The sequence below is a fragment of the Cydia pomonella genome, chromosome 1, assembly GCF_033807575.1.
Source record: "Cydia pomonella isolate Wapato2018A chromosome 1, ilCydPomo1, whole genome shotgun sequence".
NCBI classification, from domain to species: Eukaryota; Metazoa; Arthropoda; class Insecta; order Lepidoptera; family Tortricidae; genus Cydia; species Cydia pomonella.
In genome coordinates, this window is record NC_084703.1 from 36125512 (window position 1) to 36148672 (window position 23161).

The 23161-nt window shown below is 36.9% G+C and overlaps 2 protein-coding genes across 2 annotated transcripts in view; one reads left to right on the forward strand and one right to left on the reverse strand.

Moving 5' to 3' along the window:
- LOC133521470 (pseudouridine-5'-phosphate glycosidase) overlaps positions 1-4362 on the forward strand; it is a 180593-nt gene extending 176231 nt beyond the window's left edge. The window contains exon 11 of the mRNA XM_061856448.1: positions 4152-4362. Within this exon, the coding sequence (XP_061712432.1) occupies positions 4152-4192 (41 nt within the window). The 3' untranslated portion in view covers positions 4193-4362. The remainder of the gene's footprint in view (positions 1-4151) is intronic.
- LOC133521533 (uncharacterized) lies at positions 441-20525 on the reverse strand. The gene is made up of 5 exons (XM_061856545.1): positions 18001-20525; positions 17284-17492; positions 16384-16579; positions 14637-14765; positions 441-3495 (listed from the first exon to the last, which is right to left on the reverse strand). The coding sequence occupies exons 1-5, from the start codon at positions 18032-18034 to the stop codon at positions 3332-3334; spliced, it is 732 nt and encodes a 243-aa protein (XP_061712529.1). The 5' UTR covers positions 18035-20525; the 3' UTR covers positions 441-3331.
- Between the last annotated feature and the right edge of the window lie 2636 nt (positions 20526-23161).

The window sequence follows — 23161 nt, forward strand, 5'->3', positions numbered from 1 at the left end:
TTTTGTTTTAATAATATGCCTACGTACAAAGTTTCATAACCCACATTCAAAAAAATATTTGATCTCCATCAAATACCTTTTTACAAAGAATCAAGTTCCCAGATTAAAATAAAACTTGAACCCCATACAAACTTTCATCCCCATTTTAACCCACTTAGGGGTTAAATTTCTCAAAATCGCTTCTTAGCTCTTGTATACTTTATAAATGCAACGTAGTATGTAAATTTCAACTTTCTATCATTTGTAGTTCCGGCTCTGCGTTGATTAGTCAGTCAGGACACGTGCATTTATATATATATTCGTATATATAGATGTTTCGCCTTATTATTAAAACAAAGGAATACGGTGTTAAATTGTAAGCATATATTCAACTGTACACGCGACAAAACATACCTCTATTTTTAAACCATAATTAAATGTTATAAAGAATTAAAACTCACTTCTGGAGAAATATATTTTATTAATGTATTAATTAAGTTTACAATATTTAAAAACACAAAAAAGGATGTACTTGGACGGATCTATAATTAAATTGGATTTGATCCACGATATCAAAAATAAATTAACAATCGATCAATAAGTCAGGTGGGCCCATGCGAATTTGTGAAGTTTTCAATTCGATTTTTTATCGAACTAAACGCATGACTTCTTAGCAGTGTCAATATTATAAATTCTAAATTAGTTAATAGTATATTGCACATAGCTTGAGTATGGTGACAGCTCTCACCTGCATACAATTTATAACTTTAAAACGAAAGAATTGTATTAAGACGACAGCTCTCACTGTACCCAGCTTTGTGAAATATATAGTGGTTGTTCTATCGGTATTCGGATCGGACCACGCTAAGTGTTCATGCCAAGTGCTATTACATCGAGTATGGTGCTTACTAGTATAGTAAGTATAAATTATTTTCAATTAGTATATTATGTATAAATTCTTACTGCCAAGTTTGTGCAAAGTTACTGAAGTAAGCGTGGTCAGAGTCTTAGTTCTATCGGTAGAAAATAGAATCGACAGTAACATAAAACGGCGTTTGTCTATCTTAATTTCAAACCTTTTTTTAAACGACTGCGTAGTTGATATTTGAATGTTCCAACAACAAATGGTAAAATAAGTACCCCTACAGTGAATCAAATCCAGCCAAACATAATTTAACTAACAAGGCACATCAATCTTGAAAAGGACCGGGTGCACAATCATATTTTAGCGAATTTAATTACGGTTACAAACATTGGTGCAAGCGGCCTTAAATGTCTCAGACTTTGTACAAGACAAATTACATAATTAACATAATACAATCCTTAAACTTAAACTCATTATTAATCTTGACATGCGAGTTGAGTAGATATATGCAAAGTACTTCTGGAGTATTTCATTCCGCACCATAGTAATCAAACTTTATATTTTCATTATTTTGGTGAAAGTCAAAATATATTGTAAATGTCATATCACCACCAACTAGGGCTATATCTGGGACGATATGAGGTGCAATTTGACGATTGAGTCAAGTGACGTCGGACATGACCAACCTGAGTTGCTCGGTCAATATCTGTCCTATGCAAGTGTTAACACATTTACTGCCAAGAACACGCTAGGTTAGGTGTTCATATTATAACAGTTTTGAATGATTCACGGTTAGTTTCACTTGATTTAAACACAAAAGGTATGCCCTTATACGTCGTTAATCAAATAAACATACAAATAACTTAAATGCAGACTTAAATACATCTATCGTTTATCTTAGTGAACATACTTACTCTATAAAAATGATAGTCTTTAACGGACGGCATTGAGATTCAAAATAAGAATCGGGATCACGTAATGTTTCAGTCGTACAAAATATCTTATTAGTGATTACATTCGTTAAAATTAAAACAAAAGTTTTAAAAAATCTTTGCTCCAAGTTCTTAAGAATGTTATTCTAATTTGAAACTTAATACAATATTGAATATACATAATAATAATATACTTTTGTTTAAATGTTAATTTTTTTCTTCTGAGATTTTAGTTTTTTGTGATTGGAAATATTTGAATAACAAATAAAGAAAATTTAATAATCTTGAATAAAGAATAAATATCAGCTGCTTTCAAGCAAGGATTAATCTTTCAAGGCACATCTAATCTAGAAATTAACGGAGTTGACAACAGAAAACGTTCGCTATAACAAAAAGCGACAAGAAATGTTCAAAATAAGATTCTAATAGTGGCAGACCTACATACATTACTATCAAACATATATTTCGATTTTTTTTAAGCATTAGAAAAAGGGTAAACGCTCTTGACGTATCTTTTTATTGAAAAATGCTTTTTAAAAATTAGTAACTATGACATATGAAACGAAAAACATGTATATGTTCGTATATGTTACATAAGTTTTACATATTTACTATGATTCATTTTCCAAGTGTTTTTCAATAATAAGGCACGTCAAGATCGCTTACCTTATTTCTAATGCTTAAAAACCGAAGTGTAGTGTGAAGAAGGTTAAACCATGCTTCGTCGTGTGCATCGACTCCCTCACCCAGGGTCTTCCTCCAGTGGCCTTAATCATACAAATAAGCCTGAAAACTACGTAATAAGATAATATCTTGCCAAAATCACGAGGGCAATATGGAAACATCCCAGTCTCGTTTTAGCTACGTAATAATAATATGTAAAAATCATGTAAGAGTGAATCAATACTTGTATATTGTGATAAAACTTTGATGCCCTTTTAGTACAGTTTTGAGAAAGTTTGTCTTAACACGCAATCTAAAGGATATCGTTCTATTGACTAAGTTTTATATGACCGTTAGAATATGGTGAAAAGTAAGATATTGGATATAATAATAATCTAGCCATTCTACGTCAGTGAAACTACATGAAACCCGAAATAGTCTCAACAAAAGGACAGGAAAACCTTATTTACTAAGCAAATAGCAAAACATGAATAAGCACTACACAAATGTAGTCAATAAGAACAGTGAGATCTCGTGGGACGACAGTTAATAAATCAACGAATACTTTAACAACATGAGAACATATCTTAAGCAAATATAATAAAATAGTCACAAACACTGGTTTTTAAATTGGTAATTTTGAATTTAAATATTAGTTTATTACTTCTCCAAGGGTGCAAACAATCGTAGATTTAACAAAATCGAACAACAAGTAATATACCTATATATTTTCTAAATTTACGGTTTTTAAGTAATTGCTACTTAATTAAGTCTCATACATCAGTCATAACTAGGTTGCAGAATTTACCCGATGCCAAATGCTTATTGACTACATCTGTACCCTTTCATGTAAGGAAAAATGGGTGACACGTTACGCAGCGCATTTGAAGAGCTAGTTATTCCAGCCGATCTGTCGCTGGTGCTGTAGCTGGTCGCGCAGTTGGTGCAGCGCGTGCTCTGGCTGGCTGTGCTGCATCTGCGCCACGAGGTTGCGCGCCTCCAGCCGCAGCTCGTACAGCTTCTTTGACTCCATGTACAGCAGGATCGCCGCCACGCCTGCAAATATCACTTGCCTTCGTGAGATCGAGTAAAAATAAATAATTACCTCTTCATTTGTATTTTACATTGGGCGGGTCCACACAGAGCGAGCATACGCGCAAGGCAATTGCCTCACGCACAAACCGGTCAGTGTAGACGTGCCTCGGCCGAGGCGGCGCGCTCGGGCGAGGAAATTCGTGGGCCCGCCTAATCGAACACAGATTCTTGGGGAGGGTTGTACCACAAATAGTCGACGAATTAGCCGGCAGGTGTAACGTTTGCGAAATAAAATTTGGACAAAGTTTGAATGTGTAAAAATGTTTAAAAAATCAATACAGAAATGATATCTTACTGTTAATGTAACATCTGCATAGGTATTTGTCAATCCGTCTGATAAGTCATAGTCATAAGATTATTTCTCTTGAAATTATGGTAAATCGTAGAAGGACGTCACGAAACTGAATATAATTTCAACAGTAGGTACCTTACATACACATTCCCGATGGCCGAAATCGAAGATAGTAGAACATTTTGTACAAATTGATGAAAGCCGACGCTCTATTTATAATATTTTCGCGTAATTTTCCTTGAGAATAACTATTACTAGAAAACCTGGTGCAGGGAAACATTCAACCTTTATCCCACTTTTCTAAAAGAGCTTGTTAACTTTACAGAGAGCTCAAGAAGAAATTCAAATGTGACAGCAAAACTGTAATCGACACCACAACATCGACAAGCTTATATAGAAGGCAAGCCCACCGTCTCCGTAAATCATAAAATAATACTACGTCTACACTAAAATTCGGTTACGTCATTTAGTCAAAGGTCCAACGGACGAGATTGTGAAATACATGTATTGATCTGAAATAAATTGTATGTCGAGCATACGAAGTTTTCTATGTTTTCGTAAGAAACATGAAATTGGAAATAAATGCCAACTAATGAAGATGTATCACAAAACTGTCGTTAAACACTGTAGTCAACATTGCCTTGCAATTACGAGTAACATTGTTAAATAAATTATCAAACATGAATATTGATAAAAATAATCATCGGTTTTTTTTTCTTTTAATTTCATACGACATTAAACTTAGTCTTTATTTCGTTCCGCATACGTTAATCCTACACATATATCTAGCAGGATACAGAACAATCAAACTTTTTATACTAGTAGCTCTGTGAGCTGTAGACCTCGCGAGCATAGCTTATGGCTCCTCTACACGATGGCCCAGCGTAGGCAAGTCCTAGGGGCGCATTTATGCGTTAGAGCAGCGGTTCCTAACTTGGGGCTAATTACCCCCGTAGTGGTAAATCTGGTATTTTACGGAGGTAATAAGCTCAATTAAATATAACAGAAATTAGACCTGTAAGAAAGAATATTGATATTTATTGGGAGTAGGGGTAAAATCGGGTTCCCTAGTTAGTCATAGGGGTGGCAGAACTGACAAGGTTAGGAACCACTGCGTTAGAGGGAGCAAGTGATATTGCTATCTCATTTCACCTCATAGCTGCGTCCCTTAAATTGGCCTACGCTGGGCCATCGTGTAGAGGAGCCCTTAAAACTGAATAAATGTATGGCTCCGCTGTTTAGAAGAATTTATAAAAACTAAATTGACAAAAAAACATAATTATCGAATAGGATGGTCCTACTTTGTATGTAGAAAAAAGTTGAAAGGATTTTATCTTCACATGGCTCCCTTTATAGAACAGTAATCTATGTGCCAAATTTGAACTCATTTGCGAATGATTAGGTGGTCGCTATGATTTTGTGATTTGCAATATCCTCATACAAATAAAAAAATGCTAAGTTACCTAAAACAAAAAAAAACGATCGCCATCTTTTTTAGCATACTTATAAATAATAAATAAAATTAATAAAGAGCCCTTAAAGATATTTCCAAAGCAGAATTATTGATGGGTCAATTTAATTTCATATTATTTTGTCCTCTCCTCTAAATAATGTTAATTGCTCTTAATTTTTTATAGATACTTTTTCGTATATCAGAATTTAAAAAGCCCACACGGAAAAGGAATTTTCATTAATTATTAACTAAGAAAACTTTGTAGACACGTAAATTTACTGCCATCTTTGGACACATTATTAAAACTTTTGGAACGTTATGGTGCCATTGCTCGAAACGATGCTGTCAAACATTTGGCCTTTTATCTATTAGATGGTGCCACTTTTAGGTCTTTAACAATTTTAACATATATTAGTAAACGAATAAGGATCAAAAAGATCATCAAGGAAAGGAAAGTCAAATGGCGTACTACAAATTTTTATCATGTGTCGAAAGATATAGCAGCAATTTTACTGTAGCAACAAAATTTTGTTTGACAATCCACCTCCATTTCAAATTCTCTTTGCCAACGCCTACAAAATGGGAAGGAAAGAGAAAATACTCCCTTTCCCGTTTCCAAACGCCCACAGTTAGTCGGTCATCCCCTGAATGGTAAAAGTAGAACCACCTCCATGTTCGTCGGCAGAAGAAGGGCCATCAGAGTTTCACTCTGTAGCGTTTTATCTCTATAGGATTTGGTAATTTAATCCGCTAAAACATCATTTTGCTACATCGAATACCTTGACTAAAATATCAACAGAAGATATATAATAAATCTTCGGAACATTGTGTTCCTGCAAATTTGTGCCCTGAATTTTTGTAGACAAGATTATAGCAAGCATCGCTGGCTCTTAGTAATCTATATGCACCAAAATTTTCTAAAAGAATGCCACGAACCGTACCGAAACTTTCTGCGGCGACTGCACGCAGGAAATATTTTAAAAAACCGTTTCCCTCTTTTAGCTATGATATATAATTTTTTTTTTAAAGCAATATAACATACATTTACATTTAAACTTCTATTCCTAATATAATATTCCAATCTACAACTACGTCTCTATAGCAAAGCCAAAGTTGATAAATTATCTAAATGCAAAAACTGCTCAGATTTTTTTTAAACATGAACCCGTTTTCGCCTGCGCAACTGTCCGTCTCCTTGAACTTTAACGGCCGTAAAAAAAGTTCAGACAATAAAACTGAAACGAATACGCTTTGCTCGCGCTTCGTGGTCGCTTGATCAACAATCAGTGCCGGATTAAGAAATTTTGATGCCCTAAGCATTTCTAGATCTTGGTGCCCCCTCTCCCTAGGCTCATCCAGATTACATTGACAACATTGTTTTTTTTTGGTAAACTAAGTGACGTTCATGGTCGCATTGCTGCTGCAATTTGTATTTTCAATCCATTACTTATTTTATCAAGGAAGTTGACAGTGCTGCAGCAGTAACGTTGCAACAGTAATGCTGGTGCAGTCACCATCCTAATGTCACCTTTATCAAAGCATGCGTGAACTAAATTACTGAAATTATATATCTATGATTGTGTACTTGCCTTTCCGGCTAACTATGTGATTAAAACCTGCTTTGGTTCACTTCACAAATAAACCCTAGAAGTAACATGACCAAAAGTAACCCGAAAGTTACATAAGGACTGAGGCCCAGAGGCAATTGTAAATTCGTATGTGCGACAGGGAGACAACACGTCGAACGTGGTTCACGGTTGACACTCAGTTGTTTCTACCGTGGCGGGCAATCGTCCGAGGCCGAAGGCCGAACTGCAGGATAGCAATAGCATTGCTTGGAATTGAACCAATGGTGGAAATAGTCAAAAAACGAATCCAACGGCCATACTCATAAGGTTGAAGATCCGGAGTGGCCACTTGGCGCTTCCGAGCAAGACCTAAAGGCGGAGTTGCAAGAGAGCTGGGTTTTGTGACTGAATACCCAGTGTAAGCGAGGACTAAGGTCGAGCTCCACACAGGGTTGAAAAGAGAGCTTTTCTGAGAAACGCATTCATGTGAGGCCTGCTGCTCGGCATTTGGCCTCGCTCAAAAGGGCACTTGATTAGAGTTAGTTTCAGCCGATGAAATAGGCGTTTCGAACCGAAGATTCCCTTTGGCAGGATTGGCCCCTAGGAGTGCAATGCCGAACTCATTTACGAGTATGGTATCACATTGACACCATTCCGAAGTGGAAACAGGTAAAATTTTCATTTTTTTTAATATTCCTCTTCACGTCTCAACCGCTGAACCAATTTAGTTGAAATTTGGTATAGAGATAATTAGTTTAGACCCAAAAATATAATCAAGAGTTTACAGTTTAGTCCCAAGAAAGGACAGGATAGTTTTAATCTAAAAAAATCATCGATAAGGATGTGTAAAGAAGGGTGGTAGTTTATGTGGGGAATCAATAACCGCTGCATCTATTTGTATGAAATGTGGTATGATCGACATTTTAGATTTTGTCGAAAATGAGAACAAACGTAACTTAGAACCTAAACTTAAACAGTTATTGACCTCCGACTGACCGACTTCGCTGAAGCTAAAATAAACCTGAATCAAAAATCTGGGTGGCATCATTTTTTAATTACATCTTAGGAAACCAAAGATTAATTCTGCTAAAGGAAACCTTTGGGTTAAATAAAACCGTATGCTTTTGGTTTACGACCTTCGTGGGGAACGAAGCCCCGAACCTGCACTTTAGCCTTTGATTCCGTCATCAGTTTTTTTATAATAAAACTTTGACAATTAGTTCGCACGAGCTTGGCCGTGTGCAATACGTCGCAAACCAATCTGGTGTGCAAGAGCTCGGGCAGCATGAGTGACAAATTCCGATCCTTGAAAATCTGTTAAGACTTCGGTGCTGCGAAGGCGAAGGCCGAGTTACAAGAGAGCGAAATTCGGACACGACATAATTATAAATTAAGACAAAAGTGTAGATCTACTATTAAATTCGACACTCCGAGAAGGCTGAAGAAAAAGCTCCTCGTAGGGTTGAAGACAAGTAGATTTCTAAAACTGAGCTCTACGTTGGGTATAAGGCCCTTTGGCCCAAAGGCTGACAGATTTGCAGAATGCTGGAAATCAAAAATCAACCACGAACCAATAGGTAAAGTATAATGAAAAAATCAGCATATTGCAAGCCTGATGGAATGGGCCCTCGGAGGGGCAAAGGCCTGCGTTGGAGACGCACTTACGTGCCCTATACATGACGCACAAAGTTTCATGTACAAACTACCCGTTATTTTCCCACGATTTTGGTGCCCCCCTAGACGTGGTGCCCTAAGCAAGTGCTTATTTTGCTTAATGGTTAATCCGGCACTGTCAACAATACGAAATTTAAATACAAAAAAAATACAAAATGTTACAATTCAGGGAATAGATCCAGGGTCCTCTTCTCTCTCCCTGTTACAAAGCTTAGTCAATAAAAAATAGGAAATTAAAGTGCAAAAAAAAAAACAAAAAAGATTCCATTGTTCGGGATTTGAGCCCGGAACCTCATGATTGTAAAGCTAGTGTATTCCAATTGAGCCACGAATGGATATATGTGACACGGTGAAATTAGGCTACTTATTCTCGAGTAAAACCTAAATATCTAAATACCCCCTAAACCAGCGTTCTAAAATATCTGAATTTTTCGCAAATCACTCTGTAAGCATGTCTCACAAGGAGGAAACTCTTATGATATCGATACGGCTATTTGTTTGGGCGCGACGTACCATGACTCCGCCATTTTGAAAAAATTCCAAAAACTGGATCGACAAAAAAAATCTATTTGATCATAGAATATGGTCGCAAAATTTCACGCGAATCGGTTGAGAATTGCGACCTGTAGAGGAGAACATCCGGACATACGAAAGCAGATTGCGCGAGTCAAAACGTAGACCTACGCTACGCTTCGGTCAACTAGTAGCTCTGTGAGCTGTAGACCTCGCGAGCATAGCTTATGGCTCCTCTACACGATGGCCCAGCGTAGGCAAGTCCTATAGTCTGTATCTTTAGGTATTTAAAAAAAGGTAAACAAAATCTACCCTCAAATGGCTCCTTAAGGCAGCTGAGGGTAGATGAAAACATTACATGATCAAATAACGTAGGTTTAAAGTCAGGTCGTTCAGTCACAGATCCAGGCGGTTTTGTATTTGGTTGATTAACCAATAAATATTAAAACTACCCGAAAATTTACAAATTGTTTGTTTACCTTTTTTTAAATACCTAAAGATACAGACTATAGGGGCGCATTTATGCGTTAGAGCAGCGGTTCCTAACTTGAGGGTAATTACCCCCGTAGTGGTAAATCTGGTATTTTACGGAGGTAATGAGCTCAATTAAATATGACAGAAATTAGACCTGTAAGAAAGAATATTGATATTTATTGGGAGTAGGGGTAAAATCGGGTTCCCTAGTTAGTCATAGAGGTGGCAGAACTGACAAGGTTAGGAACCACTGCGTTAGAGGGAGCAAGTGATATTGCTATCTCATTTCACCGCATAGCTGCGTCCTACGCTGGGCCATCGTGTAGAGGAGCCCTTAAAACTGAATAAATGTACCTATGGCTCCGCTGTTTAGAAGAATTTATAAAAACTAAATTGACAAAAAAACATAATTATCGAATAGGATGGTCCAACTTTGTATGTAGAGAAAAGTTGAAAGGATTTTATCTTCACATGGCTCCCTTTATAGAACAGTAATCTATGTGCCAAATTTGAACTCATTGCGAATGATTAGGTGGTCGCTATGATTTTGTGATTTGCAATATCCTCATACAAATACAAAAATGCAAAGTTACCTAAAACAAAAAAAAAACGATCGCCATCTTTTTAAGCATACTTATAAATAATAAATAAAACGAATAAAGAGCCCTAAAAGACATTTCCGAAGCAGATTTATTGATGGGTCAATTTATTTTCATACTATTTTGTATAGCAGTATTGTTTCATTTATAGCGACCTCTAAATAACGTTAATTGCTCTTAATTTTTTATAGATGCTTTTTCGTATATCAAAATTTAAAAAGCCTGCACGGAAAAGGAATTTTATATTTATTAATAACTAAGAAAACATTGTAGACACGTATATTTACTGCCATCTTTGGACATATGATTAAAACTTTTGGAACGTTATGGTGCCATCGCTCGAAACGATGCTGTCAAACATTTGGCCTTTTATCTATTAGATGGCGCCACTTTTAGGTCTTTACCAATTTTAACATATATTAGTAAACGAATAAGGATCAAAAAGATCATCAAGGAAAGGAAAGTCAAATGGTGTTCTACAATTTTTATCATGTGTCGAAAGATTAAGCAGCAATTTTACTGTAGCAACAAAATTTTGTTTGACAGTCCACCTCCATTTCAAATTCTCTTTGCCAACGCCTACAAAATGGGAAGGAAAGAGAAAATACTCCCTTTCCCGTTTCCAAACGCCCACAGTTAGTCGGTCATCCCCTGAATGGTAAAAGTAGAACCACCCCCATCTTCGTCGGCAGAAGAAAGGCCATCAGAGCTTCACTCTGTAGTGTTTTATCTCTATAGGATTTGGCAATTTAATCCGCTATAACATCATTTTGCTACATCGAATACCTTGACTAAAATATCAACAGAAGATATGTAATAAATCTTCGGAACATTGTGTTCCTGCAAATTTGTGGCCTGAATTTTTATAGACAAGATTATAGCAAGCATCGCTGGCTCTTAGTAATCTATATGCACCAAAATTTTCTAAAAGAATGCCACGAACCGTACCGAAACTTTCTGCGGCGACTGCACGCAGGAAATATGTTAGAAAACCATTAGCTATGATATATATTTTTTATTTATTAAAGCAATATAACATACATTTACGTTTAAACTTCTATTCCTAATATAATATCAATATTCCAATCTACAACTACGTCTCTATAGCAAAGCCAAAGTTGATAAATTGATCTAAATGTAAAAACTGCTCAGATTTTTTTTAAACATGAACCCGTTTTCGCCTGCGCAACTGTCCGTCTCCTTGAACTTTAACGGCTGTAAAAAAAGTTCAGACAATAAAACTGAAACGAATACGCTTTGCTCGCGCTTCGTGCTCGCTTGATCAACAATACGAAACTTAAATACAAAAAAAATACAAAATGTTACAATTCAGGGAATAGATCCAGGGTCCTCTTCTCTCTCCCTGTTACAAAGCTTAGTCAATAAAAAATAGGAAATTAAAGTGCAAAAAAAAACAAAAAAGATTTCATTGTTCGGGATTTGAGCCCGGAACCTCGTGATTGTAAAGCTAGTGTATTCCAATTGAGCCACGAATGGATATATGTGACACGGTGAAATTAGGCTACTTATTCTCGAGTAAAACCTAAATATCTAAATACCCCCTAAACCAGCGTTCTAAAATATCTGAATTTTTCGCAAATCACTCTGTAACCATGTCTCACAAGGAGGAAACTCTTATGATATCGATACGGCTATTTGTTTAGGCGCGACGTACCATGACTCCGCCATTTTGAAAAAATTCCAAAAACTGGATCGACAAAAAAATTCTATTTGATCATAGAATATGGTCGCAAAATTTCACGCGAATCGGTTGAGAATTGCGACCTGTAGAGGAGAACATCCGGACATACGAAAGCAGATTGCGCGAGTCAAAACGTAGACCTACGCTACGCTTCGGTCAACTACGCTACGCTTCGGTCAACAAGCTAACTTTTTGAACTAGATATGATTTCAATTATTACAGGCTTGGTGTGGTGCAACCGGCCTTTACTTCAATAATGTTGAGATTGCCAAACTAGATGAATAATCAGACTGGGTATACTTATCGTGGGTTTACTACTGTCTGATAAAATCTAGGTATTTTTTAATACTTCGAGCAGATATTGTTTCTTGGCTACCTAGTTGGTTACTAAGTTCTGTTACTCGATTTGCAACCTCTTTAGTTCCGTTAAAACAAATGCTACCGAAAAAAATTAAAAATGACATAATGTGATGGATTTGTGAGCTACAATTTATATACCACACATAACGCTTATCTCGTCGTATCTATAATGAATTGGGGCCTAAAAGAGAATCGTATCGCAGTAATTGCGTTGCACAAATGTGGGCACCCGCCAAACATGATTTTGAAATTGCATGAAAACTTAAAAATGAACAAACAATTTTTTTTATCGCACTATTAATAGATACAATAGTACTCAGAGCTTCGATGAACGTAAGGGGTCTGGAAGACCACGCACCGTTCGGACCCCAGCTCAAATAAAGGCAGTGAAGGCGAGAATTGCAAGAAACCCCGTCTGGAAGCAAAAGTTGTTGGCAATACAGATGTCTGTGAAGAGAAGCTCCCTAAAAAAAGTTATCAATAAGACCTTGGATTACACGCTTACCGCAGAAAAAAAGGTCTGCTTAATGGACGATTAAAGACTGAGGCTAGAGAGAAGTCGCGTGCTATTGAAGCGGTATTACGCACAAAATGGCCACCGAAAAATACTATTTACAGATGAAAAAATGTTTACCATTGAAGAATGTTGTAACCGCCAGAATTACAGTGTATGCAAAAAACAGTCAAGAGGCGATTGCGGCTGTTCCGAGAGTGCAACGAGGCCATCATCCCTCTTATGTGATGATTTGGCTGGGTGTGCCATACTCAGGGCTAACACAGGTTCATTTATGTGAAAAAGGTGTGAAAACTGGGGCCAAAGTTTACCAGGAAACCGTTCTCGAACCAATAGTGAAGCCCTTAAGCCACACCCTATTTCAAAACCAGCTATGGGTCTTTCAACAGGACTCAGCTCCTGCACATAAGGCAAAAACAACTCAAGCCTGGTTTCGAAGGAACAAAATTCACTTTATTGCCCACGAGGACTGGCCGTCCTCCAGCCCGGACCTTAACCCCCTGGATTATGCCATATGGCAGGTTATTGAGGAGGAAGCCTATCCTAAACCCCACACAAATCTTGCCTCCCGCAAGCGGGCCAATAAGACAGTGACGGAATTAGACATGACAGTCGTGCGTGCCGCTATTGATGACTGGCCTCGTCGTTTGAGGGCCTGTGTCAAGGCCAGAAGAGGCCATTTTGAATGATATTATCATATGTAATTCCTGATTTTGTGTACTTCATTTTAATATATAGTTTATTCAACTTTCGTTCGTATATTTTATGTAGATAATTGTACATTTCGATGCTAGTGCGGAATGACATTTCTACACGTGTATCGAACGACGTTTTTTAATACAGTTGCGACATAATAAGAAAAACAACAAGTACTTTTTTATGCATATTCTATAAGACAGAAACAATTGTAAATATAAAATATTATACGATTATTACCTAAGTATTCTTATTTACGATTATTTGTGTATCGTATATTTAAATTGTATGAAAACAATATCGAATGTTGCCTTTGGAAACTTAACACATTCTTGCTAAAAAAACGCCTCTGCTTTGACAGGCGTTTCGGCAGCTATTCCGTTCCATTCAGACAACTTATTAAGAACGGTTTATCAATATTCAATATTAAAAAATAAACGTGTTATAATGATGAAGTAATAAAATACGAAATATACTTATGTTTATTATTTTTACATGAATAGTAGGTTTTTATGTTGATTACGACTTTTAAATGAAACTTATATTAACACTCATCAATAAGTAGTCATGAATTGGAACAAGTGGAAAAGTAAAAAGCACTAGTTCGCGAAATCCAACTTTCCGCACGCTAAACAGCTACGTAATGTAGGACTTTTTGAGCAACAGTATTAAAAAGATTATTGCAGTAACGCAATTTAGTAACCGACTAGGTAATATGGCATTTTCGGCTAGTTCTAACTTCATTTGAGAAGAATTGAATAATTATTTAGAATAGTCTGTTTACAAAAAACAAACTACGAGCGGACCGCGCGCAAAAAGCAAGTAGAGATACATGACAAAAGGACTCGGCCAGTCGGTTGGTTTAATCCTTTTAAACGCAAAAATTGGCCATAATGTCAGTTCAAGTCTCCTTGACGTTCAATTGTCTTAATGAGTACGAAAAAATAAAAGTTTAACCACCATAAACATGGTTGCTACTAACATTAGAAATTCAAATGTGAACTCACTCCTATTTATTCAGTGAATTTTTCACCAATTCTGAATACTTTTGTACTCACTACTACATTTGCACATGGAGCTGGAGAAAGCAAAGCCTCTGATTCTCAAGAGAGCACCAAGAATCCATAGTCGCAAGATGCAAAAATTTGAATGATCTTATAATATATGTGAGTTCCCTTAGCTTATGTGAGTTGCTTGTACAACGTTTATTAGTTAGGCGTAACTATATTTTTAATGAACAAAGTTTATGCGACTTACCGAAAAATATAAATGCAACTACAGCAAAGGCATATGACCATGAGACAACATGGAATGAGGGATACATAAGCCAGTCCCGACGGTAACAATTTCCTCCAAACACTGCTACTGCCAAGAACAAGAACAAACCTGCAAATAAAAACAATTCATTTATTTTCTTACTGACATAAAACTGTTACCTTATTCACATTAAAATTATGTCAGTTGTATCACAAATGCTGATAAAACAAAAAACAAGAATATTTTATTGCTTACTCTTACATATTGTTGTTAATAAAGAAATAATTCAACAATTGTAAATAAAATAAGTACATTAATAATATAGGTGAGCAATACTGAAAGTTCCGTCTAATTACCCACTTAGAGATGGCACAGTGAAAGACTCTTTAACAATTTATTTCGGTGTGATTCATACTTAAGAAATATTTATGAAATTTTATATCAAACATTTTTATAATTTAAATTCAAGAAATTTTTCATGCTAGAATTTCATATGACTTTCAATGTGCCCTCAGTCAACAGCAAGTACACACCAGGCTTCGAATATTATCTTATAATGAGTTTTCCTTCAACCGTTTGTGGCAGGTTTTATAAAATTTGTTGACTTCATATTAATGAAAGCACTGTGTCATCAATATTAATAAATAAGTAAAAAGTCGCATATCAGCTGCTAATATGCTGATATTCTAAGGTTGTCTTAGTCTTCTGCAGACACACATTTTACCACTTTGGAAGTGTCTCTCGCGCAAACTATTCAGTTTAGAAAAAAAATATATTAGAAACCTCAATATCATTTTTAAAGACCTATCCATAGATACCCCACAATATGGGTTTGATGAAAAAAAAATTTTTTGTATTTCAGTTCTAAGTATGGGGAACCCCCAAAATTTATTGTTTTTTTTTTTCTATTTTTGTGTAAAAAATCTTAATGCGGTTCATGGAATACATCTACTTACCAAGTTTGAACAGTATAGCTCTTATAGTTTCGGAAAAAAGTGGCTGTGACATAATCGGACAGACAGACGGACATGACGAATCTATAAGGGTTCCGTTTTTTGCCATTGGCTACGGAACCCTAAAAAATGACATGCAAATCACATGTATATGTCAGAAAACATGGATTTTAATAGATACCCCGCAAACGCCATACAAAATCACTGAGGGCTCATATTTTCGTACAAAAAGTGCCTGAGAAAAAATAGACCATGTACTATTCAGGCTGAAGCTATCATAAAGAAAATTTGTATGTATTGTCAAAAAGATTTAAGAAAAGGAATAATAAAAGAAAATGTTACCTAATTATCTAGCGTTTTTGAGGTAATAGAGACTTTCAGTATGACCTAAGTACATATACCATAGGACCATAGCATAAATAAATAAATAATAAATAAATAAATATTATAGGACATTAGTACACAAATTGACAGTCCCACAGTAAGCTCAATAAGGCTTGTGTTGAGGGTACTTAGACAACGATATATATAATATAAATATTTATAAATACTTAAATACATAGAAAACACCCATGACTCAGGAACAAATATCCATGCTCATCACAGGAATAAATGCCCTTACCAGGATTTGAACCCGGGACCATCAACTTCGTAGGCAGGGTCACTACCCACTAGGCCAAACCGGTCGTCCTTATAAAGCTTTTAACACAATATATCTCATTAAATTTCACCTACCTATTATAGAATACTACTAGATCAATATATAAAAAGTTACTCAAGACTAAAACACTTACTTGACACAGCAACAAAGAGAAATGAAACTGAGACAAAAATCCATTCATATTGTAGCACTGTGCGCAGAGGCCAGCGCACAATGACACAGGCTAATAGCACTTGTGCGCTAAGTGAGAATATGAGTGCCAATGTGACAAATGCTTGCACAGCCATGAGCCAGCTGGGCAGCAGGTACTCGCGGATCACATAGTACTCCTAAAATAAAAATAACAAAAAATAACTAAAATGACTAAGAATCTATTTGTTGCGTAATTGGACCAGACAACTTTTCTAACATGTGCGGTAGGGCAATTAGCTTAACTTATCAATTAACCATACATATACAGTGATACAATAAAGTAAAATAAAAAAGCTGTTATTACAGCATATTATATTTAAATATAAATTGTTTGAAAAATTAGTTTAAGATTATGATTTTTGTTTTAAATAATATTATTTTGTGTATTAGACCCCTTCTAGGGGAAGGCCTACTCCATGGATTTCCACTTGTCTCTGTCTTTAACTATTTGGATCCAGATTAGACGAGCATTATCTTTAATGTCCTCCAATCTTGTACATGATCTATCACTACAATGTTTGCATAGGGGACCATACCATTTATGATCTCTGCTATCCACCTGCCATCTTCGAGACATGCCATCAAATAGGTTGAATGAATGTATTGACTCATGGTTACATCTTATAAATTACTTTTTAGAATATAATAATATATATAGAATAGAATATATAAATTACTTTGTGTCCCATTTAAATTTTATAAGCCCATTTTTCTGTAGGTTATTTACAAAATGACTGAAATGTACAGCATGTATAATCAATATTTTATGAAAAAAGTACACCTAAATACTTAAGCAACACTTATAATCACAATCTGCCTTCATACAATCAAGAACACCAACCTGACTAAAAATGTAGTGACAGCCCATGAAGAGTTTGTCCAGTTGGTACTGTGGCAGACGGAAGCGATCAAAGCAATACTCCCACAAGCCCATGCGCTTGAAGGAATCAAACATCTCTGGATATGACTCTATCCAGTATGGGCTCGCAAACGAGAACAGTAGGAACAGGCCCGCAACATAAGTGATTGTGGCCCCAATTAGGGTGGCATCTAAAACATAATCAGGCATTAAAAGAAACTGAGCCTTGCGGTAATGTATTACATTGCTGAGCTTACTCACTATAATAGCAACTTGACACAGGTTAAAAAACGCAAACTTTGCTTTTTAAATGCATTTCTGGTTTGTTTAATTGAAATTATGCATAACACAGGCATAATAATCCTATTGGAAACTTTAACAAAATTTTATTTATCTTATAGCTTCCATTCCTTTGGGGGCCTTAAGTAAGGCTATTCAACATAAACTACGATATATTTGGTAAATTATTACAAATCCTGCAGCTTGTGAAGATTATAATAGAAACACAAATCGGGGTCAGATGTTGATATCAAAATGAATCTGTTATTCAATAATATAGAACTGAAAGAGATTCGTGTTATTAATTTATATTTAATTTATTGTATTTTACGTAATTAAGTAGAAAAATAATTTCATAATTGATAAATTGAGTACATAACAAACGTTGTATACATCGGTGGGCGTGCCCGGTATACTTACTCGACGCCTTTGGATATTCGTTGTCGGCGGTCATATTGAAAGTTTTGACTTCACAGTAACTCTTAAAATTATATGTTTTAATACATTGTTTTGTATAGGAGACAGGAAAACTAATTTGTATTACAAAGCGTCTACTGTAAACGATATTTTGAACTTCCAAATTATACCACAGACCAGACAAACAATGTGGAATGGAAGGGAAACGACAAACGTCAGTCAACCTGGGCCCCGTTTTATAAAGCACCGTTATATTGTATGTTTATGAAAGCACCGGTTGAAAGTTTACAATAGCTCTTATTTTTAACCCTCGTTGCAAAAAGAGGATGTTGGTCAAAGAGTAATATAGTGTTGGTGTTATGTATATGTTTGACGCCAATCTCTGTCTGTGGCATCGTAGCTCTCCAACGGATGGACCGATTTCGATGCGTTTTTAGGGTTCCGTAGCCAAATGGCATAAAACGGAACCAGTGCCGGATTAAGAAATTTTGATGCCCTAAGCATTTCTAGATCTTGGTGCCCCCTCTCCCTAGGCTCATCCAGATTACATTGACAACATTGTTTTTTTTTGGTAAACTAAGTGACGTTCATGGTCGCATTGCTGCTGCAATTTGTATTTTCAATCCATTACTTATTTTATCAAGGAAGTTGACAGTGCTGCAGCAGTAACGTTGCAACAGTAATGCTGGTGCAGTCACCATCCTAATGTCACCTTTATCAAAGCATGCGTGAACTAAATTACTGAAATTATATATCTATGATTGTGTACTTGCCTTTCCGGCTAACTATGTGATTAAAACCTGCTTTGGTTCACTTCACAAATAAACCCTAGAAGTAACATGACCAAAAGTAACCCGAAAGTTACATAAGGACTGAGGCCCAGAGGCAATTGTAAATTCGTATGTGCGACAGGGAGACAACACGTCGAACGTGGTTCACGGTTGACACTCAGTTGTTTCTACCGTGGCGGGCAATCGTCCGAGGCCGAAGGCCGAACTGCAGGATAGCAATAGCATTGCTTGGAATTGAACCAATGGTGGAAATAGTCAAAAAACGAATCCAACGGCCATACTCATAAGGTTGAAGATCCGGAGTGGCCACTTGGCGCTTCCGAGCAAGACCTAAAGGCGGAGTTGCAAGAGAGCTGGGTTTTGTGACTGAATACCCAGTGTAAGCGAGGACTAAGGTCGAGCTCCACACAGGGTTGAAAAGAGAGCTTTTCTGAGAAACGCATTCATGTGAGGCCTGCTGCTCGGCATTTGGCCTCGCTCAAAAGGGCACTTGATTAGAGTTAGTTTCAGCCGATGAAATAGGCGTTTCGAACCGAAGATTCCCTTTGGCAGGATTGGCCCCTAGGAGTGCAATGCCGAACTCATTTACGAGTATGGTATCACATTGACACCATTCCGAAGTGGAAACAGGTAAAATTTTCATTTTTTTTAATATTCCTCTTCACGTCTCAACCGCTGAACCAATTTAGTTGAAATTTGGTATAGAGATAATTAGTTTAGACCCAAAAATATAATCAAGAGTTTACAGTTTAGTCCCAAGAAAGGACAGGATAGTTTTAATCTAAAAAAATCATCGATAAGGATGTGTAAAGAAGGGTGGTAGTTTATGTGGGGAATCAATAACCGCTGCATCTATTTGTATGAAATGTGGTATGATCGACATTTTAGATTTTGTCGAAAATGAGAACAAACGTAACTTAGAACCTAAACTTAAACAGTTATTGACCTCCGACTGACCGACTTCGCTGAAGCTAAAATAAACCTGAATCAAAAATCTGGGTGGCATCATTTTTTAATTACATCTTAGGAAACCAAAGATTAATTCTGCTAAAGGAAACCTTTGGGTTAAATAAAACCGTATGCTTTTGGTTTACGACCTTCGTGGGGAACGAAGCCCCGAACCTGCACTTTAGCCTTTGATTCCGTCATCAGTTTTTTTATAATAAAACTTTGACAATTAGTTCGCACGAGCTTGGCCGTGTGCAATACGTCGCAAACCAATCTGGTGTGCAAGAGCTCGGGCAGCATGAGTGACAAATTCCGATCCTTGAAAATCTGTTAAGACTTCGGTGCTGCGAAGGCGAAGGCCGAGTTACAAGAGAGCGAAATTCGGACACGACATAATTATAAATTAAGACAAAAGTGTAGATCTACTATTAAATTCGACACTCCGAGAAGGCTGAAGAAAAAGCTCCTCGTAGGGTTGAAGACAAGTAGATTTCTAAAACTGAGCTCTACGTTGGGTATAAGGCCCTTTGGCCCAAAGGCTGACAGATTTGCAGAATGCTGGAAATCAAAAATCAACCACGAACCAATAGGTAAAGTATGATGAAAAAATCAGCATATTGCAAGCCTGATGGAATGGGCCCTCGGAGGGGCAAAGGCCTGCGTTGGAGACGCACTTACGTGCCCTATACATGACGCACAAAGTTTCATGTACAAACTACCCGTTATTTTCCCACGATTTTGGTGCCCCCCTAGACGTGGTGCCCTAAGCAAGTGCTTATTTTGCTTAATGGTTAATCCGGCACTGAACGGAACCCTTATAGTTTCGCCATGTCCGTCTGTCTGTCTGTCTGTCCGAGGCTTTGCTCCGTGGTCGTTAGTGCTAGAAAGCTGAAATTTGGCATGCATATATCAATCAATAAAGCCGACAAAGTCGTACAATAAAATCTAAAAATTTAATTTTTTTTAGGGCACCTCCCCTACACGTAAAGTGGGGGTGAATTTTTTTTTCGCTTCAACCCTAGAGTGTGGGGTATCGTTGGAAAGGTCTTTCAAAACTAATAGGGGTTTTTAAAAATGTGTCCCCCCCCCCCTCTAACTTTTGAACCATAGACACAAAAAATATTTAAAATTAGCTGTTTTTGAGTTATCGCAAAAAGTTTTCCCTTCATAGTAAAAAGACTTACTTTAATTAGGTACTGATTATGCAAATTTGCCTATTTGTTTAACTCGGGTGAAAGGTACCGTTTCATCCCTTGGTTAACAATTTACTATACTTTAAGCTCCAGTTTAGCTTATTGTGACGGAAGAGTAACTACGGAACCCTACACTGAGCGTGGCCCGACATGCTCTTGGCCGGTTATTTTACATGAAAACCAGTTTCCTCACTGTGGTTCTTAGCTATCACTACACCTTATAAAACAAAGTTCTCCGCCGCGTCGGTGTGATTGCTATAAACTCAAAAATACTAAACGGATTTTCATGCGTGTTTTCACCAAGCAATTTCACCAATGTGAATACAGTGATAAAATTGTTCTTTTTGGCATATAACGTAGGGGGTTTTTAAATTTTTATATGGGGTTCTGTACGTTCTGTACGCTGTGCCACGTGCTACGACACGATTTTATAATTATACAGCTCCTCATAAATTATACAGCTGAACCTTAACCTCAAGAATCACTATTGATATTAGAGCATCCATTCATTTATGTATGGTCTAAGGGGTCTAAGCTCTTGATTGATAAATGAAAACCGCCTGAAAATCCATTTAGAACTCGAGTCTATTGCGAACATACAGACAGACCATTGACTTATACATATATTAGTTCGTAATGACGGGCTTACGGGCACTAAGAATGGTGCCAGCACACTATGACATATATAGCGGTGTCAGTGACATCGCACCCTTATTTATAGTTTCGCCATGTCTGTCTGTCCGTCCGCGGCTTTGCTCAGTAATCGTACATAAATTAATCATGGTGACAAAACGGTAAAATAAAAACTACAAATAACATTTTTTGGAGTACCTCTCCTACATTTGTTTTAATTTTTAACCTTCTGATGTAGGGTGTCGCTAACAATAAAATTTTACAAAAAATTCTGCATAGCAGCGAAAAATATTAAACTTCTAAAATTGTGCAATTTTATTTCAAAATAATAATTAGTAAACATGATAGAATTATAGAATCTATCTGCGATCCCGGACACGCATATCCATCTCAGTCACGCTTACCCTCAGTGAGAGGGAGAGAAGAACCTGAACCCACAGTGCCCTAAATTATGTATCACTGTATTTTATAATATAAAGCCCAACCAGAAATATATGATCATTGTCAAGGGGGCGCTGTTATTCTCTCGTATAAAAAAAATGTAGTTCCAGTGAAATTCCGCAATATGGCGCGTGATCATATATTACTGGTCAGGCTTTAATATCCATACCTAATCTTATTTCGCAGACTTTCAAAAAGGAAAACGGCCTGTAAAAAAAACTAGACCGCGAGCCAGGAACAGATTTCCATAACCAATGGCCTCCCAGGCGATAACTCGTATAGTGGTTAAGGAGTATGTATGATGAACCCTCGTGGACGTCAGCTGCCGCTTCGTTGGTCGGTTGAGGAATCGCAGCTACAAAAAACACGTAAAAAAATATAGTCGTCGCCTTCCGTTTGATACTTTGTCAAATAGTTTAGGTGCTATTGTTAATTAAAAAAATAGTCAGCCGGTTGTATCGCGATGGAAAGATCGTCAGCTGGTCGCATAAACATGTAAAAAATAAGCGCTTTACCTTTTTATGATGAAACTTTGCATGTAGAATTCCATCAGGCGTTTCAAATAAACGGATCGGACCGGATCACGTATTACGAATACTTTGCGGATATAAGTGACCAGAGGACGGTTTTTTTTAGGGTTCCGTACCCAAAGGGTCAAACGGGACCCTATTACTGAGACTTCGCTGTCCGTCCGTCCGTCCGTCCGTCCGTCTGTCACCAGGCTGTATCTCATGAACCGTGTTAGTCTGTTGAAATTTCTACAGATTATGTATTTCTGTTGCCGCTATAACAAAAAAGACTAAAAACAGAATAAAATAAATATTTAGGGGGGCTCCCATACACCAAACATACTTTTTTTGCCGTTTTTATAAATAATGGTACGAAACCCTTCGTGCGCGAGTCCGACTCCCACTTGCCCGGTTTTTTGTTTAAAATAGCATCTAAACTATATTCTGACATAGTATCAATCGGGAGGCGATGACTAAAAAAAATCACATATTCATGTCATGAACTGATGCTGTCTTTCCACAGCGGCACAACCGGCTGACATTTTTGATTCATGATAGCATCTAAACTATCACTGACAAAGTATCAGCCGGGAGGCGATGACTGATGAATTGATGATATGTGCTCCTGGCCCGCGGAGCTCCCGTTTAT

What these genes read in the sequence shown, in the direction of transcription:
- LOC133521533 (XM_061856545.1), bottom strand. Translation starts at nt 18,034, where the DNA reads ATGACCGCCGACAACGAATATCCAAAGGCGTCGA. An exon ending in CGAATATCCAAAGGCGTCGA is followed by an intron (nt 17,493 to 18,000) that starts GTAAGTATACCG and finishes ATTATGTTTTAG; the next exon opens with ATGCCACCCTAATTGGGGCC. An exon ending in TCTCTTTGTTGCTGTGTCAA is followed by an intron (nt 14,766 to 16,383) that starts GTAAGTGTTTTA and finishes TTTTATTTGCAG; the next exon opens with GTTTGTTCTTGTTCTTGGCA.